Raw genomic sequence first — 22,002 nt, forward strand, 5'->3', positions numbered from 1 at the left:
CAGTTACATAGATGCACAGGCTTGTTTCATACTTGCAAGACTTTTTCCAGTAAATTGCTTGAAGAAACTTGTTTCTTTCTTTCTTTACCTGATATATTTACCTAGGTTATCTGGGTATTTGCAAGTGTGCAGAAAAAACATAATCAGAAATCCGCATTAAAGGTATTGTCTGAACAAGCAACTCTAACCCTCGGCGATGATTGTTGCAGGGGAAATGTAAAGTTGCGTTGCATGATATCTGAAGATCGGGTCAGCTTTGATGATAAAACACATTTATTTTTTTTTCCCAAGACAACCACTTAAATGTAGATGCTGTACTTGTTCTGTACTTTTTAATTTTTATTTTTGAATCTGTATGCTATTGTTTGACCCTACCCTACTCTAGAGACCTAAACCTAAATATTTACTACCAGATTTTGCCTTGCAAATGATATGCAATGCTTTAATCAAATAGATTGATAATCACCTCATAAAAAGGCATTCATAAAATTCTGCATTAAGAATTGTAGCAAAAGTGGAGCATGCGCACCTCAGCTCCATTCATTCTTAATAGGACTATCGGAGATGGCATTGGACTGGTATTAGGCTCTCTCATTAAGAATGAATGGACCAGAGGTGTGCACGCAAGACGTTCAGTTGAGTCTCCTCAGAGCCCTGTTTTCAGGATTAATGAGGGTCCCAGCAATCAAACCCCTAGAGATTGAGAAGTTATCCACTATCCTACAGATGGAAGATAATTACCCAAATTTAGTACAACCTAGTTAAGTGAGCAAGAGTACAAGGGCAACATTGTGACCCAGCGTTTAGGCCTTTTATTTTGCAGCATTGTTGTCTAGGGTTCACAATGACCAATTTGCATGACGTTTGTATGTCCTAATCATGTAAATGATTCTTTCCTTTACCTGATCATAGATTTGTATGGATGAGTAATACTGTGTTATTGTACGGATAAATGACATCCAAGTAAATTTCTACATTTTTGCATTTGTAAAGTCTAGATAAAGAGAAACACCATATTTTAAATCAATCTTCTTTTGTCTTTTTCACCTACAGTTAGTGTACCATGTATTGCAGCTAGGGGCATTTGCAGTCCTTGCAATTTTAATTATGAGACTGAAGTTATTTTTAACACCCCACATGTGTGTTATGGCCTCCCTGCTGTGCTCCAGACCGGTAAGACTGTATCTGATGACGTGTTAATAATTGATTTATGAATTCATTCTTTGACATGAATTTATTGATATTGGCACCTCTGTATTATCACAGACTGAGTATGATCAATTTGACATTTTTCTGATTTGCACATGATCTTCCACACTATGGCCAGTTTTATACATCTGTGTATTACGGTCTGAGCTTTGGCCATGATGTACCATCTAGCTGTGAGTCTCCTGATCAGAGCTCATCAGCCTCATATATGCTTACAAGAATGCTGAATTCGAGCGAGGAGACCCGTGAGCAGTCTGGACCCAAGACACATGGATGTGTGAATCCGCTCTTAATTATTACTTTTCTTTTCCTCTGCTTTTTTACTATTTTATACTGCTTAGTAGACTAGAAACTCAAAACAGCTACTATCCATGCCTAGCATAAAAATGCATTAGGAAGGTTCTGATGTGTATTCTTGGGCAAAAGCTTGTCCTTATAGATTAGGGAAGTGAATACATAGCTATTGAATATATCATCTTTTTCATTAGCATCTCTAGCATGTTTTGCTGTCTTGTTAGCCCCTTTTTGTCAGTTCCTCAATTGGTTTTCCAAGCTCTTTATTTTTTTTTTCATCAGCTTGCGTACTGTAAAACTAATAAAATAAGGTTTGCTCACCAAACACTGGTCCAGCTGCGCCTAGTCTTTGTTGACAGGCATTGGTTTTAGGAACATAACAATGAGTTTTCCTTGCTTTCCTGGCCTCATAATCCTATAAAGCTTTGCTTTCCAAACTCCAATCCTCATGTCCCACAACACATCATGAAACTATGGCAATTCCTGATGTCTTGATAATAATTCCAACACCTTTGCAATACTAAGATCCTGAGAAAATGCTGCGTTGAAGGCCAAGAGGACTGGAGTTTGGGAAAGACTGCTATAGAGCATTTCTGTGAAGAGGTAGAATGTTCTCTGCAGAGGAGGTCAGTGCCTCCATCTAAGGCCACATTCACACGTTGAGTATTTCGTGAGTTTTGTACCTCAGTATGTGTAAGCCAAAACCAGGAGTGGAACAATCAGAGGAAAAGTATAATAGAAACACGTCACCACTTCTGTATTTATCACCCACTCCTGGTTTACAAATACTGATGTAAAAAACTGACCAAATACTCAATGTGTGCCCGTGGCCACATCCTGTCTGCATTGGCCAATATTCCTTCAGGACAATTTCTTCACCTATTGGAATCAATGCCATGTTAATTGTTGCAATTATGAAGGCCAAAGGATTTCCAATGCTCTACTGAATTGATGTGTCTAATTTAAGTGAGCAGTGTGTGTGGTTTCTGTTGGTGGATAAATATATTTTCTACAGTATAAGACGTATAAACCCAATTAAGCTCAGAACTCCTAAAAGCAGCATATTCTTTATATAATGTTGTATAATGAAATAGTTATTTTCACACTTCAGCAGGTGTATTAACTTTCCTGGCTTAGAAAGGCAGCTTGTACAGCAGATGTTTGGTTTAAAAGACTGAAAAATTCTTGCGCTGTTGAAAATCAATTTTCGGATGACAAACTCTGCCAGTAGAGAAACTGATAAAATCTAATTGAGAAAAGATAGGAACCCCAAAATAATCTCAATTAAATGCACTTGATCTTCCTAAAGCACGTTAAATGGAAATTGAGCCACTGACATTTCACTAAGCCTCTTTGATTTGTATAAAGCTGCACAATTTTGGTCCATTTGGTCTTCCAGAATTCAGATTTTTTTTGTTTAAATTCTGTCTGAATGCTGGTTATTTACCACAAATTGCCTCCAATAATAGGAACACTTTTCTATGCAAGAAAAAAAGCTTACATATGGTGTTCTGTACATAAATTTTATCAAGTGTTGTTTTTTTTTTTTTTTTTAGAAATTTGCTATATTTACTTAGCGAAAGAAAGTGCACCCACTAAGTGAAAAAGTAAAAGTAGGGCTTTAATAGCCTTCTGCCATAGCTTCCAGGATTAGAGAAGAAATCAGGAGCTAACCACTCTTATGCTCCAAACAAACATTCCCAGCACTGGACAGAGCAGGGAGCCCTACTGTAAAAGTAATCCCAAGTCCTGTACACCATAGCTGTAGAGACAGGCAAGTCCTGGCTGCATAATGGCCACGGAGTCAGAACTGGACCTACAAAAGGTCCCAGAGATCATGTGTATGCTTATTAAGGTGTATTTGCGGTATGCTATACTAGACAACTGTACATATTTCTTTCCACACTTGCTCAATATTCCAGCATATTATTGATTAAATATACAATATAGAATTGTTAAAGAAGAAAACAAAAATGTAAAAACTTTTATACAAATAGAAAATACACAGAAAAAATATATAAACATTTTAATGGACATCAAATGGGTTCCCATTTCAGAAAAGTTTTTCCTATAAAGTCCGTTAGTAGTAAAAAAAAAAAAAACCTGTTCTTCACTCATCCTCTCCAGATCCAGCACTGAGTCTCCACCGATGCTGCTCATGTCTGTTGACTGCACCACTGATGTCACATCAACAGCGCTGCAGACAATAATTTAGCACAGCGGCTCTTCCTACATAGATGGCACATGCCACTGAACTGATTGATTTCCTGTAGCACTTCAGACAGCAGACACCAGAAGCACCAGTGGAGACTTAGCACTGGACATAAGGAGAGTAAGTAAAGCACAGGTTTTTTTTGTTTGTTTTTTTACTAACGGAGCTTATAGGAAAAACTTTTCTGAAAGTAGACAATCACCGCTTTAACTCTCATTTATTTGGTATCCCCATATGCATAACAACCTATACTTAAAGGGAATCTGTCATCCCCCTGGGAGATATCAGACCTCTACTATGGGCATAGAGGTTATAGAAAAGTAAATCTATACTTACCTGTATGGCCCATAGTAGAGGTCTGATTGCAGAGAAAAGCGCTTTAATGAATTCTGTTTTGTACAGGCCTATGTGCTTATTATTCCCCCAAATCCTCGCCTGTATGCTTAATTATCATATTCCCCCCCATCCCCTGCACGTCACCGGGCCCATTTGGGTAACTGATGAACAGACCAGGATGAAATTTCTTTTTTTTTTTTTTTTTCATACATTATGTTATACTTCCAAAATCAAGATGGTATTCACATCTTATAAAGTGATTGCATAATGCTGGAAAGTAACTGGCACTTTTTTAAAATGATTACCTTCATGCATGCCTATGTGGTAACGTGGATAAAGACCACTGGCAAACACTATGTAGTATGATTCTGCAGTTATCTTTGTGTCTGGCTAACCTACATATTACATCATGCAATGATTCATATTTTAACTTTGCAGCTTTTTGGGTGGATCTTCAGCCGGATAAGTCGCCGTCTGTTTATACTTTTCGTAGTAATATTGATGTCTATACAAGGTATTAGCAACATTCAAGCTCAGTTGAATATAAAAGGGGAGTTCAGCAATATAGCTCAGGAAGAACTATTGGAGTGGATAAAATTCAGTACAAAGCCAAGTAAGTTTTTTTTTTTTTTTCTCCCTAAATTGAATTCTGTCAAACTGCATTTAACAATGCACACTTAATAATAATAATTTTATTTAACTAGCGCCAACATATTCCACAGCATTTTACAATTAAGCTTAGACATGTACAGATAATAAAGAGAATACAAAGTAACACATAGTTGACCAGTTACAGGAGGAGGGAGGGCCCTGTTCACAAGCTTAGTCTATAATGATGAATTATATTTCATTCAGTGTGCATTAGCTGAAATTGTTCTCAGCAGTGCGACTCCTGTTTACACAGAATAATGGCTGCTGAGAACTGTGCAGCACAAAAGATAAATTTAATGAATGGTTTTCCCATGTATCTGTTGACCGTCAGCCTCTTGAGGCTACATGATTATAGAGAACAAGCGTTCCTAGGCAGCTGTCACCTTTTTTTTGAGGACTACTTTGTGAAATCATTCACTTTAATGGATCAAAAATGCTGCTTTCAAAGAAAGTGAAGAGAGAAAGTTTCCTAGTGTTGCAGTTCTTTGGTGCTAGCAATAGTCATAGTCATTGCACCTGCTGCTCAGCAGCAAATCAAGAAAAGGGTAGGCAACAATCCCATAGATCAGTGTTCCCCAACTCTGTTCCTCAAGAGCCACTAACAGATCATGTTTTCAGGATTTCCTTAGTATGGCACAGGTGATGGAATTTTTTCCTATCCAGGTGCTGCAATTACCGCCTGTGCCATACTAAGGAAATCCTGAAAACATGACCTGTTGGTGGCTCTTGAGGACCGAAGTTGGGGATTTCTGCTATAGATTATTGTGTAGGTTGCAGTGGGTTCTAGTTCCTGTGGAGCCGAGCAGTTCGCTCCCATCAGAATACAGCAGATAAAGGGAGATACTGCACAACAAATGGCATGGACAAAATACTAAAAAAAACTATCATTAATTTCTTATGTCCATTATTCACATTGTGATGTGTTAGATGTTTCAAGTATAATGTTTTTCTGCAGGCATATAACAAGAGACCAGTGGACGCAGCAGCACATGTGAGATACACGTGATTGTTTATTAGTTTGCCTCATGGGAAAGCCCACCCAAACCCAGGAACCACTATAGCACATGTCCACTGACTCATTGCTTCAGTGGGTACAGAAAGTATTCAGACCCCTTTAAATTTTTCACTCTTTCTTTTATTGCATCCATTTTGTAAATTCTAAAAAGTTCATTTTTTTTCTCATTAATGTACACTCTGCACCCCATCTTGACTGAAAAAAAACAGAAATGTAGAAACTTTTGTAAATTTATTAAAAAGAAAAACTGAAATGTCACATGTTCATAAGTATACAGACCCTTTGCTCAGTATTGAGTAGAAGCACCCTTTTGAGCTAGTACAGCCATGAGTCTTCTTGGGAATGATGCATCAAGTTTTTCACACCTGGATTTGGGGATCCTCTGCCATTCTTCCTTGCAGATCCTCTCCAGTTCCGTCAGGTTGGATGGTGAACGTTGGTGGACCGCCATTTTCAGGTCTCAACAGAGATGTTCAATTGGGTTTAGGTCAGGGCTCTGGCTGGGCCAGTTAAGAATGGTCACAGATTTGTTCTGAAGCCACTCCTTTGTTATTTTAGCTGTGTGCTTAGGGTCATTGTCTTGTTGGAAGGTGAACCTTCGGCCAAGTCTGAGGTCCAGAGCACTCTGGAAGAGGTTTTCATCCAGGATATTTCTGTACTTGGCTGCATTCATGTTTCCTTCAATTGCAACCAGTCATCATGTCCCTGCAGCTGAAAGACACCCCCATAGCATGATGCTGCCACCACCATGTTTCACTGTTTGGGTTGTATTGGGCAGGTGATGAGCAGTGCCTTGTGTTCTCCACACATACCTCTTAGAGTTATCACCAAAAAGTTCTATCTTTGTCTTATCAGACCAGAGAATCTTATTTCTCATAGTCTGGGAGTCATTCATGTGTTTTTGAACAAACTGTATGCGGGCTTTCATATGTCTTGCTCTGAGGAGAGGCTTCCGTCGGACCACTCTGCCATAAAAGCCCGACTGGTGGAGGCCTTCAAGTGATAGTTGACTTTGTGGAACTTTCTCCCATCTCCCTACTGCATCTCTGGATCTCAGCCACAGTGATTTTGGGGTTCTTTTTTACCTCTCTCACCAAGGCTCTTCTCCCACGATTGCTCAGTTTGGCTGGACTGCCAGGTTTGGAAGACTTCTGGTGGTCCCAAACTTCTTCCATTTAAGGATTATGGAGGCCAATTTGCTCTTAGGAACCTTGAGTAATGCAGAAATTCTTTTATAACCTTGGCCAGATCTGTTCCTTGCCACAATTCTGTCTCTGAGCTCCTTGGGCAGTTCCTTTGAGCTCATGATTCTCATTTGGTCTGACATGCACTGTGAGCTGTGAGGTCCTATATAGACATGTGTGTGCGTTTCCAAATCAAGTCTTATCAGTTTAATTAATCACAGCTGGACTCCAATGAAGAAGTAGAACCATCTCAAGGAGGATCGCAAGGAAATGGACAGCATGTGACTTAAATATGAGTGTCTGAGCAAAGGGTCTGAATACTTATGACCATGTGATATTTCAGTTTTTCTTTTTTAATAAATTTGCAAAAATTTCTACATTTCTGTTTTTTTTTCATTCGCGATGGGGTGCAGAGTGTACTTTAATGAGAAAAAAATTAACTTTTTAGAATTTAGCAAATGGCTGCAATGAAACAGAGTGAAAAATTTAAAGGGGTTTGAATACTTTCCATACCCACTGTATATGCCTGATGGTGAGTGTTATACCTGAAACATTGCTATCTTCTCCCGTACCTATTGCTCTGTGAATATTGGACATTACAAATTAATAATAAATTGTCTTAAGCATTTTTCATGCTATTTAGTGGCAGTTCATCCCTTTATATACCAGTGTCTATTCTCAAATCCGCTTTATACACCAGAGAAAAATCATTCATATAGATATATATCCTCCAAAAATGTAATAAAATAGCCTCCATCATGTAAATTAATTGGCAGCCCGTCTTAGTCATGTGTCAGGTCAGGTTGCAGTCTGAAGAAACACAACATCTTAGACTTGTGTCTCAACTGACAAAGGAGCTGTATCATGAGCCATAGCTGCTGGAAAGGAGCTATGAAATGAGAAGTAATAAATGTGCTCCTCAGCTGACTAAGCACAGAGGAGTTAGGCAAGAGGATAAAATCCTTAGTGATGTAAAACACTGACGAAATACTGAACATGTGCACGTGGCCTTATTTCTTCTGTCACAGCCCTTCTCCGGCAGCTCACTGGTATATGTGCTTATTACCTCCTGTTAGTTGAGACGCATGTTTCGGGAGCTGTGTTTCTTCAGACTGCAGCCCGTTCTGACACATGACTACATGATTGGGGACATTTTATTACATTCTTGAAGACCCTCTTTAACAATAAAGCGACTACAGTTTGGCCCCACTGCATTCATGGTGCAGACTGCTTTAGTTCATTAAAATGATTACACCAAAAATGCATTGCACCAGTTGTACATTAGCAGGTGGTAATAATAAAGAATTGAATGGTGAATCTTATTTTGCTGAAGTTAATCTAGTCTATGCAAATCCAGAAAATTAGCGCTAATGAATAATTTATAATAATGGCTTAAGTTTACGTAAGTACACAGTATTGCTCATTTTTATTAATGTGGAACTGTAGCAACAAAAAAATGTAATACTTTCTGAATCATTTATTTGTACGATTTACTTACTTTTGCCCAGACGCAGTATTTGCTGGAGCAATGCCTACAATGGCAAGTGTTAAACTGTCAACTGGACGCCCCATTGTCAATCACCCTCACTATGAAGATGCTGGTTTACGGTGAGATTTATTGTTGAATAATATATGGATTAAAATTACATTTGTTCATTTGTATTTTCTTTTTCTTTTTTTTTTTTTTCTTCAGTAATGAATTTTCCTTACGGGGCCAATAAATATTAATTTGGAACAAATATTACATTTTAAATATGCATCACTATAAACAACAAACAAACTGTGGTTTGCCTGGCATGTTACTTAGTCTGAAAGACTTTCCTTTTTGTATTGTATCACTGTTTTCCAATAGGTCACTGTCTTTGCTTTTGACATTTAGCTTAGTCAGCTGCGTGAGATGAATTCCCGTTTTCTCTTAAAATTTTCAGAAAATGTCCATTGGTCACGTCGAATTGCTGTTGAAATCCTGCTAATTTTACAGAAGATTCTTAGTAAATTATTTTCTATCCACAGTCATTATACTGTACTTGCCACAAAGTTCTGAAAATCTTCATTTGTCAAAACTGTAGGAGTTAAAATTGCGTTTTGTCACTTATAATACCAATCAGATTTCAGCATTTATTTTTTCAGTCCTGTCCTGAGATAATTAATAGGCAACAAGTAGTGTCGTACTATAAGATAAACCCATTCATGGTTGGGATGGGAATATCTGTCAGTGAGTGCCGACCAGTGAATGGGAGTTACAGAAACAATGTAGCATAGTGAGATACTGTTTTCGAATATCCCGAGTTACTTAAAACCATTTTAGTGGTGGTCTATCCTAGTAATGTGTCCTCACTTTATAAGATGGCAATTACTCATTGAAGTTGCAGAGATAAAACTTAGTACAGCTGCTATAAAAGAAAATCACAGTCACATAGTCCATATTATAGTTATACCATTGCTCCAAAGTCAAAGAAAAACAGGATTTTATGTGACAGAGGCTCTTGTCACTGGCATCAGCGTATTCATACTGCTTTCTTGGGACCTTGTTTTGTCATGGGCACATTTTCGTATCTATTGTGATTGTGCTTTGACACATTGCACTATTGTTAAGAGTCATTATATGTCAAGAGTGTTGTTTTCTGTAGTATCGGAAATATTCTTTTTTTTCTTTTTCCGTCTTTTGTGTAGGAAGCTCAGTGTGTTTTGGAGGCTATTAGTTATTAGTTGTGTGCTTTTGTGTTTTGTACCTATAGTAGATCAATATCCGATTGGTATGTGCTAGCATATATGCAAGTTCAAGGCCTTGTAATGTTCTTCTGTTGTACACAATAAAGGCTAAAATAAAGAAACGCTTCCTGATATGACTGGTTAAGCATACATTTCTGGATATCAGGCATTTACAGCTCACAAAGCTAAATACACTAAATGGTATACCTCAGTGTCACTTACTCTGTGCCCCTTTTTGTTTTCAGAGCACGGACAAAAATGGTTTACTCAATGTACAGTCGTAAACCAGCTAAAGAGGTAAAAAAGCGCCTGATTGGCATGGGTGTACAGTATTTTATATTGGAAGATGCATGGTGCACAAGAAGGACAAAGTGAGTATTTTTAAATGTCATGGTAGAATTAGGATGTATGGCCTCGATTCATAATTTGCAAGTTTTTTTTTTAGTGACCAAATTCATAAATTACGTGTGCCAAAATCTTCAAAAATGCACACGCGATTCATGAATTTGGCACAAAGTCAAAAAGTCTTTTCTGCGTTCAACTGTTTTGGGACAAAAGTTGGACATTTCACAAAAATTGTACCAAAATACTGGCATACCCAAAAAATATATCATAAAGGGACTGGAGTGAAGTTGTGCCGAATTTTGCGCAACTGATGAATCCGGTGAAAACATCTGGAATTGCTAAACTACACCTACAAAGTGTAAAAAAAAAAAAAAAAAAAAAAAAAAAAAAAAAAAAACAACTGGTGAGCACATATAGAATAGACTTCAAAAGAGACACAAATAGAATATTGAATTATGTGCGAACAAAAAAAAGGCGTAAAACACACAAAACTACACAAAAAAACAGACAGAAAGGCACTGATGAATGTGTGCCCATGTGCTTTTTTAATTTGAATAGGATTTCCCATTCAGCGGTGCACAAAGTACTTAATTAAACGGAACCTGTCATAATGGAAATACAGCCCAATCTGCAGGAACCATGCTATAGAGCAGGGGGAGCTGAGTGTATTGATATATAGTTTTATAAGAAAAGATTCAGTATAACCCGTGTTTTCACCATTTAAATCTGTGCTTTCTGGGATTTTCGGTCCACTGGTCGGTCCTATCATTAAATGACCGTTTTCTTTGTGAAAGTGTTCATACAGAGATAGCTGTCAGTCACTGAGAGGACCGCCCACTTGGCTGAAAATCCCAGAAAGAGCCGAGGTTTAAATTATGAAAACACAGGTTATACTGAATCTTTTCTCACTAAACTGTATATCAATCTACTCGATCCCCCCTGCTCTGTAGCATAGTGCCTGCTGATAGGACTTCATTTTTATGGTGACATGTTACCTTTTAGGCTGTGTGCCCACTATGCGTTTTCCAAGCGTTTATGCTGCGGAATTTCCGCAGCATAAACGCTTGGGAAACGCTTGGTAATCCGCCCCCCATGGTCCCCAATGACAAGCCGCAATGTCAATGCCAATTCTGCGGATTTTTCTGCAGCATTTATGCTGCGCTCAAAAATCCGCAGCATGTCCATTAATTTTGCGGACACGCAGCGTATTGACTTGTATTGAAACGCATAATATCCGTGTCAGTACATTTGTACACACGGATATTATGCATTTCTATGTGCGGATGGTACCCAAGTCTGGAGGAGAGGAGACTCTCATCCAGACCCGGGTACCATAGAAACTGTAAAAAAAAGAATTTAAAATAAAAAATAAAGTTTATACTCACCTTCCATTGTCCTCCCCGTGTTTTGTCTGCTCCCTCCGGTGTCTTTCATTGCTCGCGCTGTTGTGAAGGACCTGCGGTGACGTCATTGAGCCATTCGTATTCTTTTTTTTTTAACTAACTTGGTCACACTACTATAAATCCATGCCGGTTGCACGGATTTATATAGTGTGAACAAGTTGTCAAGCACTTTTCCAAGTGATGCTAAAATCGCCTGGAATAGCGCTTGATAACCCGCATGCAGAAATGCATGCAAAGACGCTTGACAAACGCTTCTACCTGGCAGGAAAAACGCATGTAAAAAAACGCATGCGTTTTTCCTGCCAGGGAGAAGCGTAAAAAATATGCAGCATCTCTGCATCGTGGGCACATAGCCTAACTCAATCCTGCAGCAGCCATTTTTCATTTTCCACTTTTTGGCATTGTTGCTTAGATTTTTTTTTGGGGTGGTCACTGTACAATACAAGTAATGTTACCTTAGTTGTGTGTCAGTATGATTACGAAGATTCCAAATTTATATAAGGTTTATTATGTTTTACTACTTTTGAGAAATGTTTCGTTCTGAGACCCATAATTTAGGTTAATTTTTACTGATAAGGCTGCGTGTGGGGTGAGTTATGGGGCAAAAACAGCAATTCTGGCATTTGTATTTTTTTTTTTTTTTTACATTGTTCACCTTGTACGATAATAATGTAATATTTTTGTAGTGTATATGTTTGCCCCTCGTCAGTGCAAAGTGTGAGTTCTGGTTTGGCTGGGTGAGAGGCATCAGACGGTATCTAAGGGGTAACATTTCTCCTTGCAGAGCGCGACATGTTAAGCATGTCACGGGGAAGAGACTTTTAAAGCCGCAATGCTCCTCTGGGAAATATGCAAATTGTCTCTTTAGAGAGGAAGAGGACCAGAACTCTAGAAACGTTACCCCTTGGATTCCGGTCAGACACCTTTCACCCAACCAAACCAGATCTCACACTTTGCACTTACAGTTGGCAGTACCCCAAAACAGTGTCTGCAAATTGAGATTTTGGTTTCGGCTTTAATCCTAAGTCAAGTAACAAGGCTCGTTAGAGAGTTGATACTGACTTTTAGGATTGCTACTTCCCATAGGTGGCAATAGAGTTCTAGGCCTCTTCTGCTCTGAAGAGATAATTTGCGTATTTCCCAGAAGAGCATTGTGGCTTAAAAGTCTCCTCACCTCGGCATTTCTGGCTTGACATGTTACTCTCCGCAAGGAGAAACGTTACCCTTTGGATCCCGGTCAGACGCCTCTCCTCCAGCCAAACCAGATCTCACACTTTGCACTGACGAGGGGCAGTACCCCAAAACACAGGGTCCGCAAATTTGAGATTTTTAGACAGTCTATATTGACTTTTAGGATTGTTACTTTCTATAGGTGGCACTAGAGTTATAGTCCTCTTCCTCTCCGAAGAGACAATTTTCACACATGTTCACACAGAGAGAGATCTATTAGCCTTGTTGAGCGTGTAGGGAGAAGAGTGCAGGGACATATCTTGCATTAATCACCTTATCTTGACCATGACTGCTCTTTCAACTGTTTTTTCTATAAAAGATCACCACTTTTCAGAGTACATCATGAATGCTTATAATGCAGGAGCCAAGGTTTTGGCAGCATGAATTAGCTAACAGGTTTACATTATGAACACTCTGCTTGTAAAATGTCTTCGTGTATAGGATGCGAGGGCCATGTTCAACACTGCATCTAGTGTGAAATCAGACCCAAATACATTTAGCTGGAAAATATGTAGAGTATTTTTTAGGATCATTGAAGGAACAAGTTGTACTGTGCTGTAATGTATTTAAATATGTAAACTACATTAAAGGTTTGGCTTGTGACAATAATTACATTTTTTTTAATCTTTAAAATTTCAGTAATTTTTATAATTGAAATTCATAGATTGTATTCAGGATTTTTCACTTGTTCACAGTTACTTACCCTATTTAAGTTGGATGATTTAAAGGAAACCGGTCAGCAGGATTTAGCCCTTTAAACTAAAGGCATGGCTATAATTGCGCTGTGATGGTGCTTAATATGATAACTGATATGAAGGGATCCGCTGGGGGCAGGGTCTTCTTCTCGTTCGCCGCACCCCCACCAGCTTCTTCTGTTTCTTGTGCAGATCACTAATTATTCAGTGACCGACCTCCTTTTTAAAATTCGGCACCACCGCCATCATTGTGTGGGAGGCTCTTGCACAGTAAGAGCCAGCGTCCTGCGGTCAGGACTTCAATACAATGGCGCTGGAGGCGGCACATGCGCAGATCGAGATTCCGGCTCTGAACTGAGCTGAGAACTCAATCTGCGCATGCGCTGCCTCCAGTGCCATTGTATTGAAGTCCTGCACGGCACCTCCCGCACAGTGATGGCGGCATTGAATTTTAAAGATGAGGCAAGTCAGTGAATAATCAGTGACTTGCACAAGAAATAGAGGTGGCTGGTGTTGGGTGGACAAGACCCTGCCCACACGTCCCACCGCGAAGCATACTGGAGCACATAAGACGTCATTTTCTGAAAACTTCATAAGGTGAGTATTCAACAGCCACTGAGCGGATCCCTTTACTTCAGGTATCAGATTAATCACTATCACAGCGCCATTATAGTCATGCCTTTAGTTGATAGGGCTAAATACTGATGACAGGTTTCCTTTAAGTGATTTTAGAGTTCGTGTAAAGATTACACTTTATAAAATGCAAGTCACAATATTTGTACAGATAGTGGAGAAGCGGTTAACACAAGGAGATTTCAAGGGGGTTTCAGAGAATGTTATAAACATGGTACCTGTGATATTAAAAGTGCAACCATCCTAGTCATGTGTAAGGACAGCTGCACACTGAAGAAGCAGAGCAGGAGATACAACTGTCCTAAGCACACATACCCCTCTCAGCCGTGGAGCAGCGCTGAAGTGAGATGGATTACATTTTTTCACTGACTGAGCACAAGGGGAAGGGAATGGTTTCTCCAGCTTCACTGCTTAGCAAAAGGGATATACATGCTCTGTCGGTGAAAAGATTTATTCCGTCTCATGTCAGTGCTGATCCTCGGCTGAGAGATGTATACAGGCTTATGACAGCAACTCCTTTGACAGCTGAGATACGGAGACGGAATAAATCTTTTCAATGATTGTGCACGTATACCCCTTTTCTTGAGCACAGAAGTTTGAGAAACCCTCCCCCTTGTGCTTGGTCAGTGAAAAATTAATCCGTTTCATGTCAACGCTGCTACTCAGCGGAGAGGGGTATGTGCTCTTACAAAGGCCGCTCTTCTTGACAGTTTAGATAGTCTTTAGCTCAGTTTGAATGATATCACAGGCGCCATCTTTATCACACGCTTTAAGCTCTGAAGCATGCATATTTTCAATAAAGAATGCACTTTAAAGGGGACCTGTAACCGGCTTAAAATATGCCCCCTTTTTGCTATTATTTTATTCCCTCTGCTGCGTTGAGTCTGTTTTTGTTGCTGTTGCTTCATGTTTTTAAAATCCACTATATGGTTCTATAGATATAGGCATTTTTATTTTGTGGCAATTTTATGGCGTTTACCAAGGGGGCGTAGCTCGTAGGATTCTTTGGGGGAATGTCTTTAGGTTGCTTTGCATTATTACTAGTGTTGAGCATTCCGATACTGCAATATCGGGTATCGGAGTTACGATATTTTTACAATATCGAATACCGGAATCGGAAGTTCCTATAATGCCTGCGCTCTGCAGTGTCTCTGAAGGATGACAAGCTGGATGGCAGCGCTCAGCTGCGATCCAGCCGGTCATCAGAATGCCATCCCAGAGTGAGAGAATTCTCCTGATTGTTTAAAAGCCGCGGGCGGTAAAAAGTTGCCGGCTTTTAAACAATCACACAGCCCCATACTGATTCCCCGCAGCCTCCCAGCCCGATCCTCCGCTCCCCTCGCCACCTCCCATCCCGATCGTAAGTTAGGACCGGGCGGGGAGCACAGCACCAAGGAGCGGGGAGCGAAGGACCTGGGCGGGGAAGCCAGCAGTGAAAAGACTTCACCGCGGGCTTTCCCGTTCTGTGCTGCGCTTTCCCGCCGGTTATTTCAAATGAACAGCTGAGGTATCAAGTGATGCTGATCAGCTGTTCATTTGAAGTCGCCGCGGTGCCCTCAGAGGGTTCATGTGAGTTCATGCTTGACTGCATTGCATGAACTCACATGAACTTTCCCACAGCCGCACAGGTCAGCCACAGCTCGCAGACCATCAGACCCGTCATGATTGGTGTACGCGGGTGTCTGTGCGATGTCTGCGGGTGTGTGCGTGCAGGCAGACATAGGCCGATGTGACACTACTACTCCCATCGGCCTATGTCTGTCCCCCCGTCCACTCGTGCCAGCAGGATCAGCTCGATGGGAGCAGTAGTTCCCATCAGCCTGATCCTGCTATTTAAACTGCCCCATGTGTTATTTTTGCCCCTATGCGTGTTTTTTAGGCCCCCATATTTTTGTTTTTGTTTTTGGTCCCCAATAAATTTTAAATACATTTCATTGGTGGCCAGTGGTTACCTAAAATAAATTAGTTTATACATTACCTGTCCCTGCCGATCGCCACCTAAAATAAAGTAAAAAATAAAAAACTACACCTATACTCACCTAGACACCTAATTCCCCGAAGCCATCGATCTCCTGTAATAAAATATAAAATAATAAACCACAACCTTATCCTTACCCCTCTGTAGTAGTCCACGAGTGTCCCACGAAGATCTCCAGTTTAGAGCAGCCACATAGAATGTGACTTCTCTGAACCGCTGCCGCCGCTATAATGACGGGGCCGTAAAGCAGCCCCGTCATTGCATAAGCGGGTTCGCCGGAGTTCAGGCAGCGCTGCTCCGGTCAGCTCCTTTACGGCCCTGCTGTACCGTGAGAAATTCCCACGGTACAGCAGGGCCGTAAAGGAGGTCTCCGGAGCTGCACTGACTGAATGCACTCCGGTGACCTCAGTCAGGGCTCACGCTGCCGGGAGCGGACATGTTCCCGGCAGCGTGAGCTTACAGCAGCCATGCACAGCTGTCACCATCTCCAGATGTGACAGCTGTGCATGGGAGATCAGCGCAGGAACGTGGACAGGTAACTATTATTTTTTGGTAAACTAAGAATTAAATAAAATGGTGTGTTTTATTTCAAATAAATTATTTTTTTCTGGGTGTAGCGTGTGTTTTTTCTTTTTAACACTTTGTAGGTTAGTAATGGGGGTGTCTTATAGACGCCCATCGTTACTAACCTGGGCTTCATGGCAGCTGGCGCTGACATGAACCCCAACCCTATTTCCCCCTGCCACCGCACCAGGGCAGCGTGGAAGAGCGAGGCTAATGCCAGAATTGCCGCATCCTATGGATGCGCCATTTCTGGGGCGGCTGACGGCTGGTGTTTCTAGCCTGGGAGGGGGCCAATATTCATGGCACCCTTCCTGGGCTATTAATATCAGCCCCCAGCTGTCTGCCTAGCCTTTGCTAGCTATTAAAATAGGGGGGACCCCACATCATTTTTTTGGGGGGTCTCCCATTTTAATAGCTAGTAAAGGCTAGGTATTCAGCGGGGGGCTGATATTAGTAGCCTGGGAAGCTCCGTGGGTATTACCCCCTTCCAAGGCTTCAAACATCTTCCCCAGCCTTCTGCTTAACCTCTGCTAGAGACTAAAATTATGGGGGATCCCACGCCAATTTTTTTTTTAATAAATCCTTTATTTTAACACTAAATGACACTTGAGGGGTTAATAAAGATGCAGTCCCTAAATTATTATTTATTTTTTAATTAATTTTTCCCAAAAATTTTGACGTGGGCTTTGCCATATTTTTTTATGCCAGCCAGGTACAGCATCCAGGAACGGGCTGCCCCCAACTCCCAGCTGCCTATTTGTACCTGGCCGGACACAACAATATAGGGAAGCCCTTTTTTTTTATTATTTCATGAATTTCATGAAATAAGTTTAAAAAAAAAAAAAATACGTGGGGCTTCACCCTATTTTTGTGTCCAGCCAGGTACAACTAAGCAGCTGGGGGCTGGAATCCACAGCGAAGGGTGGCCCAAGCTTTGTGGGCCCCCCTGCTGCGAACTGCAGTCCGCAGCCACCCCAGAAAATGTTGCGTTCATAGAATCGCCATCTTCTGGTGCTATATCCAGCTCATCCAGGGCCCTGGTGCGGTGGCTCACTGGGTAATAAAGGGGTTAGGGCCAACTTTGTATTATCCGCTGGCCCTAAGCCCGAAATTCATGGGGTCACGCCAATATTAGACATGACCGCCATGAATTTCTAGTAAAGTATTTAAAAAAAACACAACACCCAGAATAAAGTCTTTTAATTGAAATAAACACACAATTCTTTATTGTTCTAAATTAAACTCTACTTACCGTCACGCCCATTCCAGCTGAAGCCAACGATCTCCTGCAATAAAAGTAAAATAATAAAGCAACATCATCCTTACCTTTCCATGGTTCCCAGGACAGCTTCAGCTCTGCTACATTCACATGACAGGCTGGATCGCAGCAGAAAGCTGCCATCCAGCCTGTCATCCCGCAGACACTGAGAAGCGCAGGCATGCTTGCGCTCCTCAGTGTCTGGCTGTGACGGCATCCCGATGAGCAGACAATGAACTCAGCTCACCTCATGCACATCACTGACAGCGTGGGAGAATTCTCCTGCGCATGCGGTGAGTGTGAGAGACTCGGCTCATCTGGATGCCGTCTCAGCCTGACACTGAGGAGCGCAAGCATGCCTGCGCTTCTCAGTGTCTGCGGGATGACAGGCTGGATGGCAGCTTTCTGCTGCGATCCAGCCTGTCATGTGAATGTAGCAGAGCTGAAGCTGTCCTGGGAACCATGGAAAGGTAAGGATGAGGTTGCTTTATTATTTTACTTTTATTGCAGGAGACCGTTGGCATCAGCTGGAATGGGCGTGACGGTAAGTAGAGTTTAATTTAGAACAATAAAGAATTGTGTGTTTATTTCAATTAAAAGACTTTATTCTGGGTGTTGTGTTTTTTTTAAATACTTTACTAGAAATTCATGGCGGTCTTGTCTAATATTGGCGTGACCCCATGAATTTCGGGCTTAGGGCCAGCTGATAATACCAAGCTGGCCCTAACCCTTTTATTACCCAGTGAGCCACCGCACCAGGGCCCTGGATGAGTTGGGTACAGCGCCAGAAGATGGCACTTCTATGAACGCTCCATTTTACGGGGTGGCTGCGGACTGCAATTTGCAGGGGGGGGGGCCCCAGAAAGCTTGGGCCTCCCTGCGCTGCAGATTCCAGCCCCCAGCTGCCTAGTTGTACCTGGCTGGACACAAAAATAGGGCAAAGCCCCACGTCAATTTTTTTTAAATTATTTCAGGAAATTCATGAAATAATTAAAAAAAAAAAATTGACATGGGGCTTCGCACTATATTTGTGTCCAGCCAGGTACAGCAGGCAGGAACGGGCTGCCCCCAACCACCAGCTGCCTATTTGTACCTGGCCGGACACAACAATATAGGGTAGCCCTTTTTTTCTTAATTATTTCATGAAATAATTTTTAAAAAAAAATACGTGGGGCTTCGCCCTATTTTTGTGTCCAGCCAGGTACAACTAGGCAGCTGGGGGCTGGAATCTGCAGCGCAGGGAGGCCCAAGCTTTCTGGGACCCCACCCGCTGCAAATTGCAGTCCGCAGCCACCCCGGAAAATGGCGCTTTCATAGAAGCGCCATCTTCTGGCGCTGTACCCAACTCATCCAGGGCCCTGGTGCATTGGCTCACTGGGTAATAAAGGAGTTAGGGTCAGCTTGGCATTATCAGCTGGCCCTAAGCCCGAAATTCATGGGGTCACGCCAATATTATACATGACCGCCGTGAATTTCTAGTAAAGTATTTAAAAGAAAAAAACACAACACCCAGAATAAAGTCCTTTAATTGAAATAAAGACACAATTCTTTATTGTTCTAAATTAAACCATACTTACCATCACGCCCATTCCAGCTGAAGCCAACGATCTCCTGCGATAAAAGAAAAATAATAAAGCAACATCATCCTTACCTTTCGATGGTTCCCAGGACAGCTCCAGCTCTGCTACATCGAGATGACAGCCTGGAACGCAGCAGAAAGCTGCCATCCAGCCTGTCATCGCACAGACACTGAGAAGCGCAGGCATGCTTGCGCTCCTCAGTGTCAGGCTGTGACGGCATCCCCATGAGCCGAGTCTCTCACGCTCACCGCATGCGCAGGAGAATTCTCCCACGCTGTCAGTGACGTGCATGAGGTGAGCTGAGTTCATTGTCGGCTCATCTGGATGCCGTCACAGCCAGACACTGAGGAGCGCAAGCATGCCTGCGCTTCTCAGTGTCCGCGGGATGACAGGCTGGATGGCAGCTTTCGGCTGCGATTTAGCCTGTCATCTTGATGTAGCAGAGCTGGAGCTGTCCTGGGAACCATGGAAAGGTAAGGATGATGTTGCTTTATTATTTTTCTTTTACTGCAGGAGATCGTTGGCTTCAGCTGGAATGGGCGTGATGGTAAGTATGGTTTAATTTAGAACAATAAAGAATTGTGTCTTTATTTCAATTAAAGGATTTTATTCTGGGTGTTTATGTTTTTTTTAAACTTTGACTATGGGGTTAGTAATGGGGGTGTCTTATAGACGCCTCTCCATTACTAACCTGGGCTTGATGTCAGCTGGCATTATAAGCTGACATCAACCCCAACCCTATTACCCCACTGCCGCCGCTACAGGGCAGTGGGAAGAGCGAGGCTAAGTGCCAGAATTGGCGCATCCTATGGATGCCCCATTTCTGGGGCGGCTGACGGCTGGTGTTTCTAGCCTGGGAGGGGGCCAATATTCATATCACACTTCCTGGGCTATTAATATCAGCCCCCAGCTGTCTGCCTAGCCTTTGCTAGCTATTAAAATAGGGGGACCCCACGTCATTTTTTTGGGGGGGGTCCCCCATTTTAATAGCTAGTAAAGGCTAGGTATTCAGCTGGGGGCTGATATTAGTAGCCTGGGAAGCTCCGTGGGTATTACCCTCTTCCCAGGCTTCAAACATCTGCCCCAGCTGTCTGCTTAACCTCAGCTAGAGACTAAAATTACGGGGAACCCCACGCCAATTTTTTTTTTTAATAAATCCTTTATTTTAACACTAAATGACAAGTACAGTAACCAACACTGTCACTGTACTTCATATATATGTGACTGACATGTTTCTATCTATCTAATCTATGTGTGATGCTCTATTCTTCCTGTTACAAATTGTCAAGTACCGCTGCTGAATTGCCGGCCGGCTTTTTTAAAGAGACGGTGCATGAAAACACTAATATTTTTTTAAATAAATCCTTTACACTAAATGACAAGTACAGTAAGCAACACTGTCACTGTGCTTCTTATATGTGTGACTGACATGTTTCTATCTATCTAATCTATGTGTGAAGCTCTATTCTGTCTGTTCTAAATTGTCGGGTACCGGTGTATGCCGCTGCTGAATTGCCGGCTTTTCATGTTTCACTGTGAGCACTGTTCCCATCGATTTGGGCAACCACCTCCCCCAATACATTCTACATTATTGTTAGTTGTTTTCCTTCATGTAGAACTAACCTACAAGGAAAGAAAGGGTTTATTTTCAGTCCAATATTTGTGTCCCATTGACTTGCATTGGTTTCCGGTATCGGAATCGGCGATATCCGATACTTTTTGGGTATCGGCCTGATCCAATCCGATCCGATATTTCCTGATATCGGAAGGTATCGCTCAACACTAATTATTACCCTACAAGCAACTCCCATTTGTAAAGACCACAGAAATTGGTGTTAAATTAAATGGCCCATAACTCTGGAACCATATTTACCAGGTTTAAAAAAACAAACAAAAACAGAATACTCAGGGGAGCAGTGAGAATAAAGTAAGCAAAAAGTGGTCAATTTTGAAGTGGTGACAGGTCCCCTTTGAGGCTTGATTCACCTTGGAGTTAACCCTATATTATATCCATAGGAGAAGGCACAGAATGCAGAGCCAGTATTATTTTCCTGCAGTTGGTTATATTTATTGTAATGTTTTCCCGCATGTGTATTTCATTACATTCCTTGGGAAGTAATTTTGCTACATGTTTCTATTTTCCCTATAAAGTTTTTGCCATTTTCCATAAGGTGTCCCTGAAATTATTAAAAATGGGGCCATTTTTAGGCAGTAAACTTACATTTTTGCATTTTTCTTCCTTGGGTTGACCTGACTTCCCCATTATAATTTGTTTTTCCTGCTCTCCCACACTGTGCTCTGCCAAACATTCAGCCACATGACACAACATTGTAAGTAATGTAACCCACCCACAGTTCCCCTGCTCCGTTTTGCAATGGTATAGTGGATGCAATGACATATACTAGTGTATAGTCATGCACAGTTCAGACAGTAAGTGTCATCTGTAATGGCCTAAGAAAGAGAACTGTACACGGGTGACCTCGAAAAATTATTGCCACAGGTGGACATTATCCACACAACCAAATAGACAAAGAAAACACATGGAGAACCTGAAAGAATATAACTTTGAAACACAACCAAAATATGTTCCAATTCTTGGATTAATTTAGCCTTTCTAACATTAATGGGAAAACCCTATTGATGTCTTTTGGCTAAAAATCACCGTCAGTCATAGTTGAAGGGAATCTGTCAGCAGGTTTTTGC

The 22,002-nt window shown here is 41.4% G+C and overlaps 1 protein-coding gene across 1 annotated transcript in view; it reads left to right on the top strand.

Moving 5' to 3' along the window:
* Positions 1-22,002, top strand: part of DPY19L1 (dpy-19 like C-mannosyltransferase 1) — a 220,856-nt gene that overhangs the window by 197,128 nt on the left and 1,726 nt on the right. The window contains exons 18-21 of the mRNA XM_073678263.1: positions 1,054-1,173; positions 4,490-4,664; positions 8,410-8,509; positions 9,859-9,984. Coding sequence (XP_073534364.1) covers positions 1,054-1,173; positions 4,490-4,664; positions 8,410-8,509; positions 9,859-9,984 — 521 coding nt within the window. The remainder of the gene's footprint in view (positions 1-1,053; positions 1,174-4,489; positions 4,665-8,409; positions 8,510-9,858; positions 9,985-22,002) is intronic.

The sequence above is a fragment of the Phyllobates terribilis genome, unplaced genomic scaffold (genome assembly GCF_046119375.1).
Source record: "Phyllobates terribilis strain yellow unplaced genomic scaffold, ASM4611937v1 Scaffold_4__5_contigs__length_816908805, whole genome shotgun sequence".
NCBI classification, from domain to species: Eukaryota; Metazoa; Chordata; class Amphibia; order Anura; family Dendrobatidae; genus Phyllobates; species Phyllobates terribilis.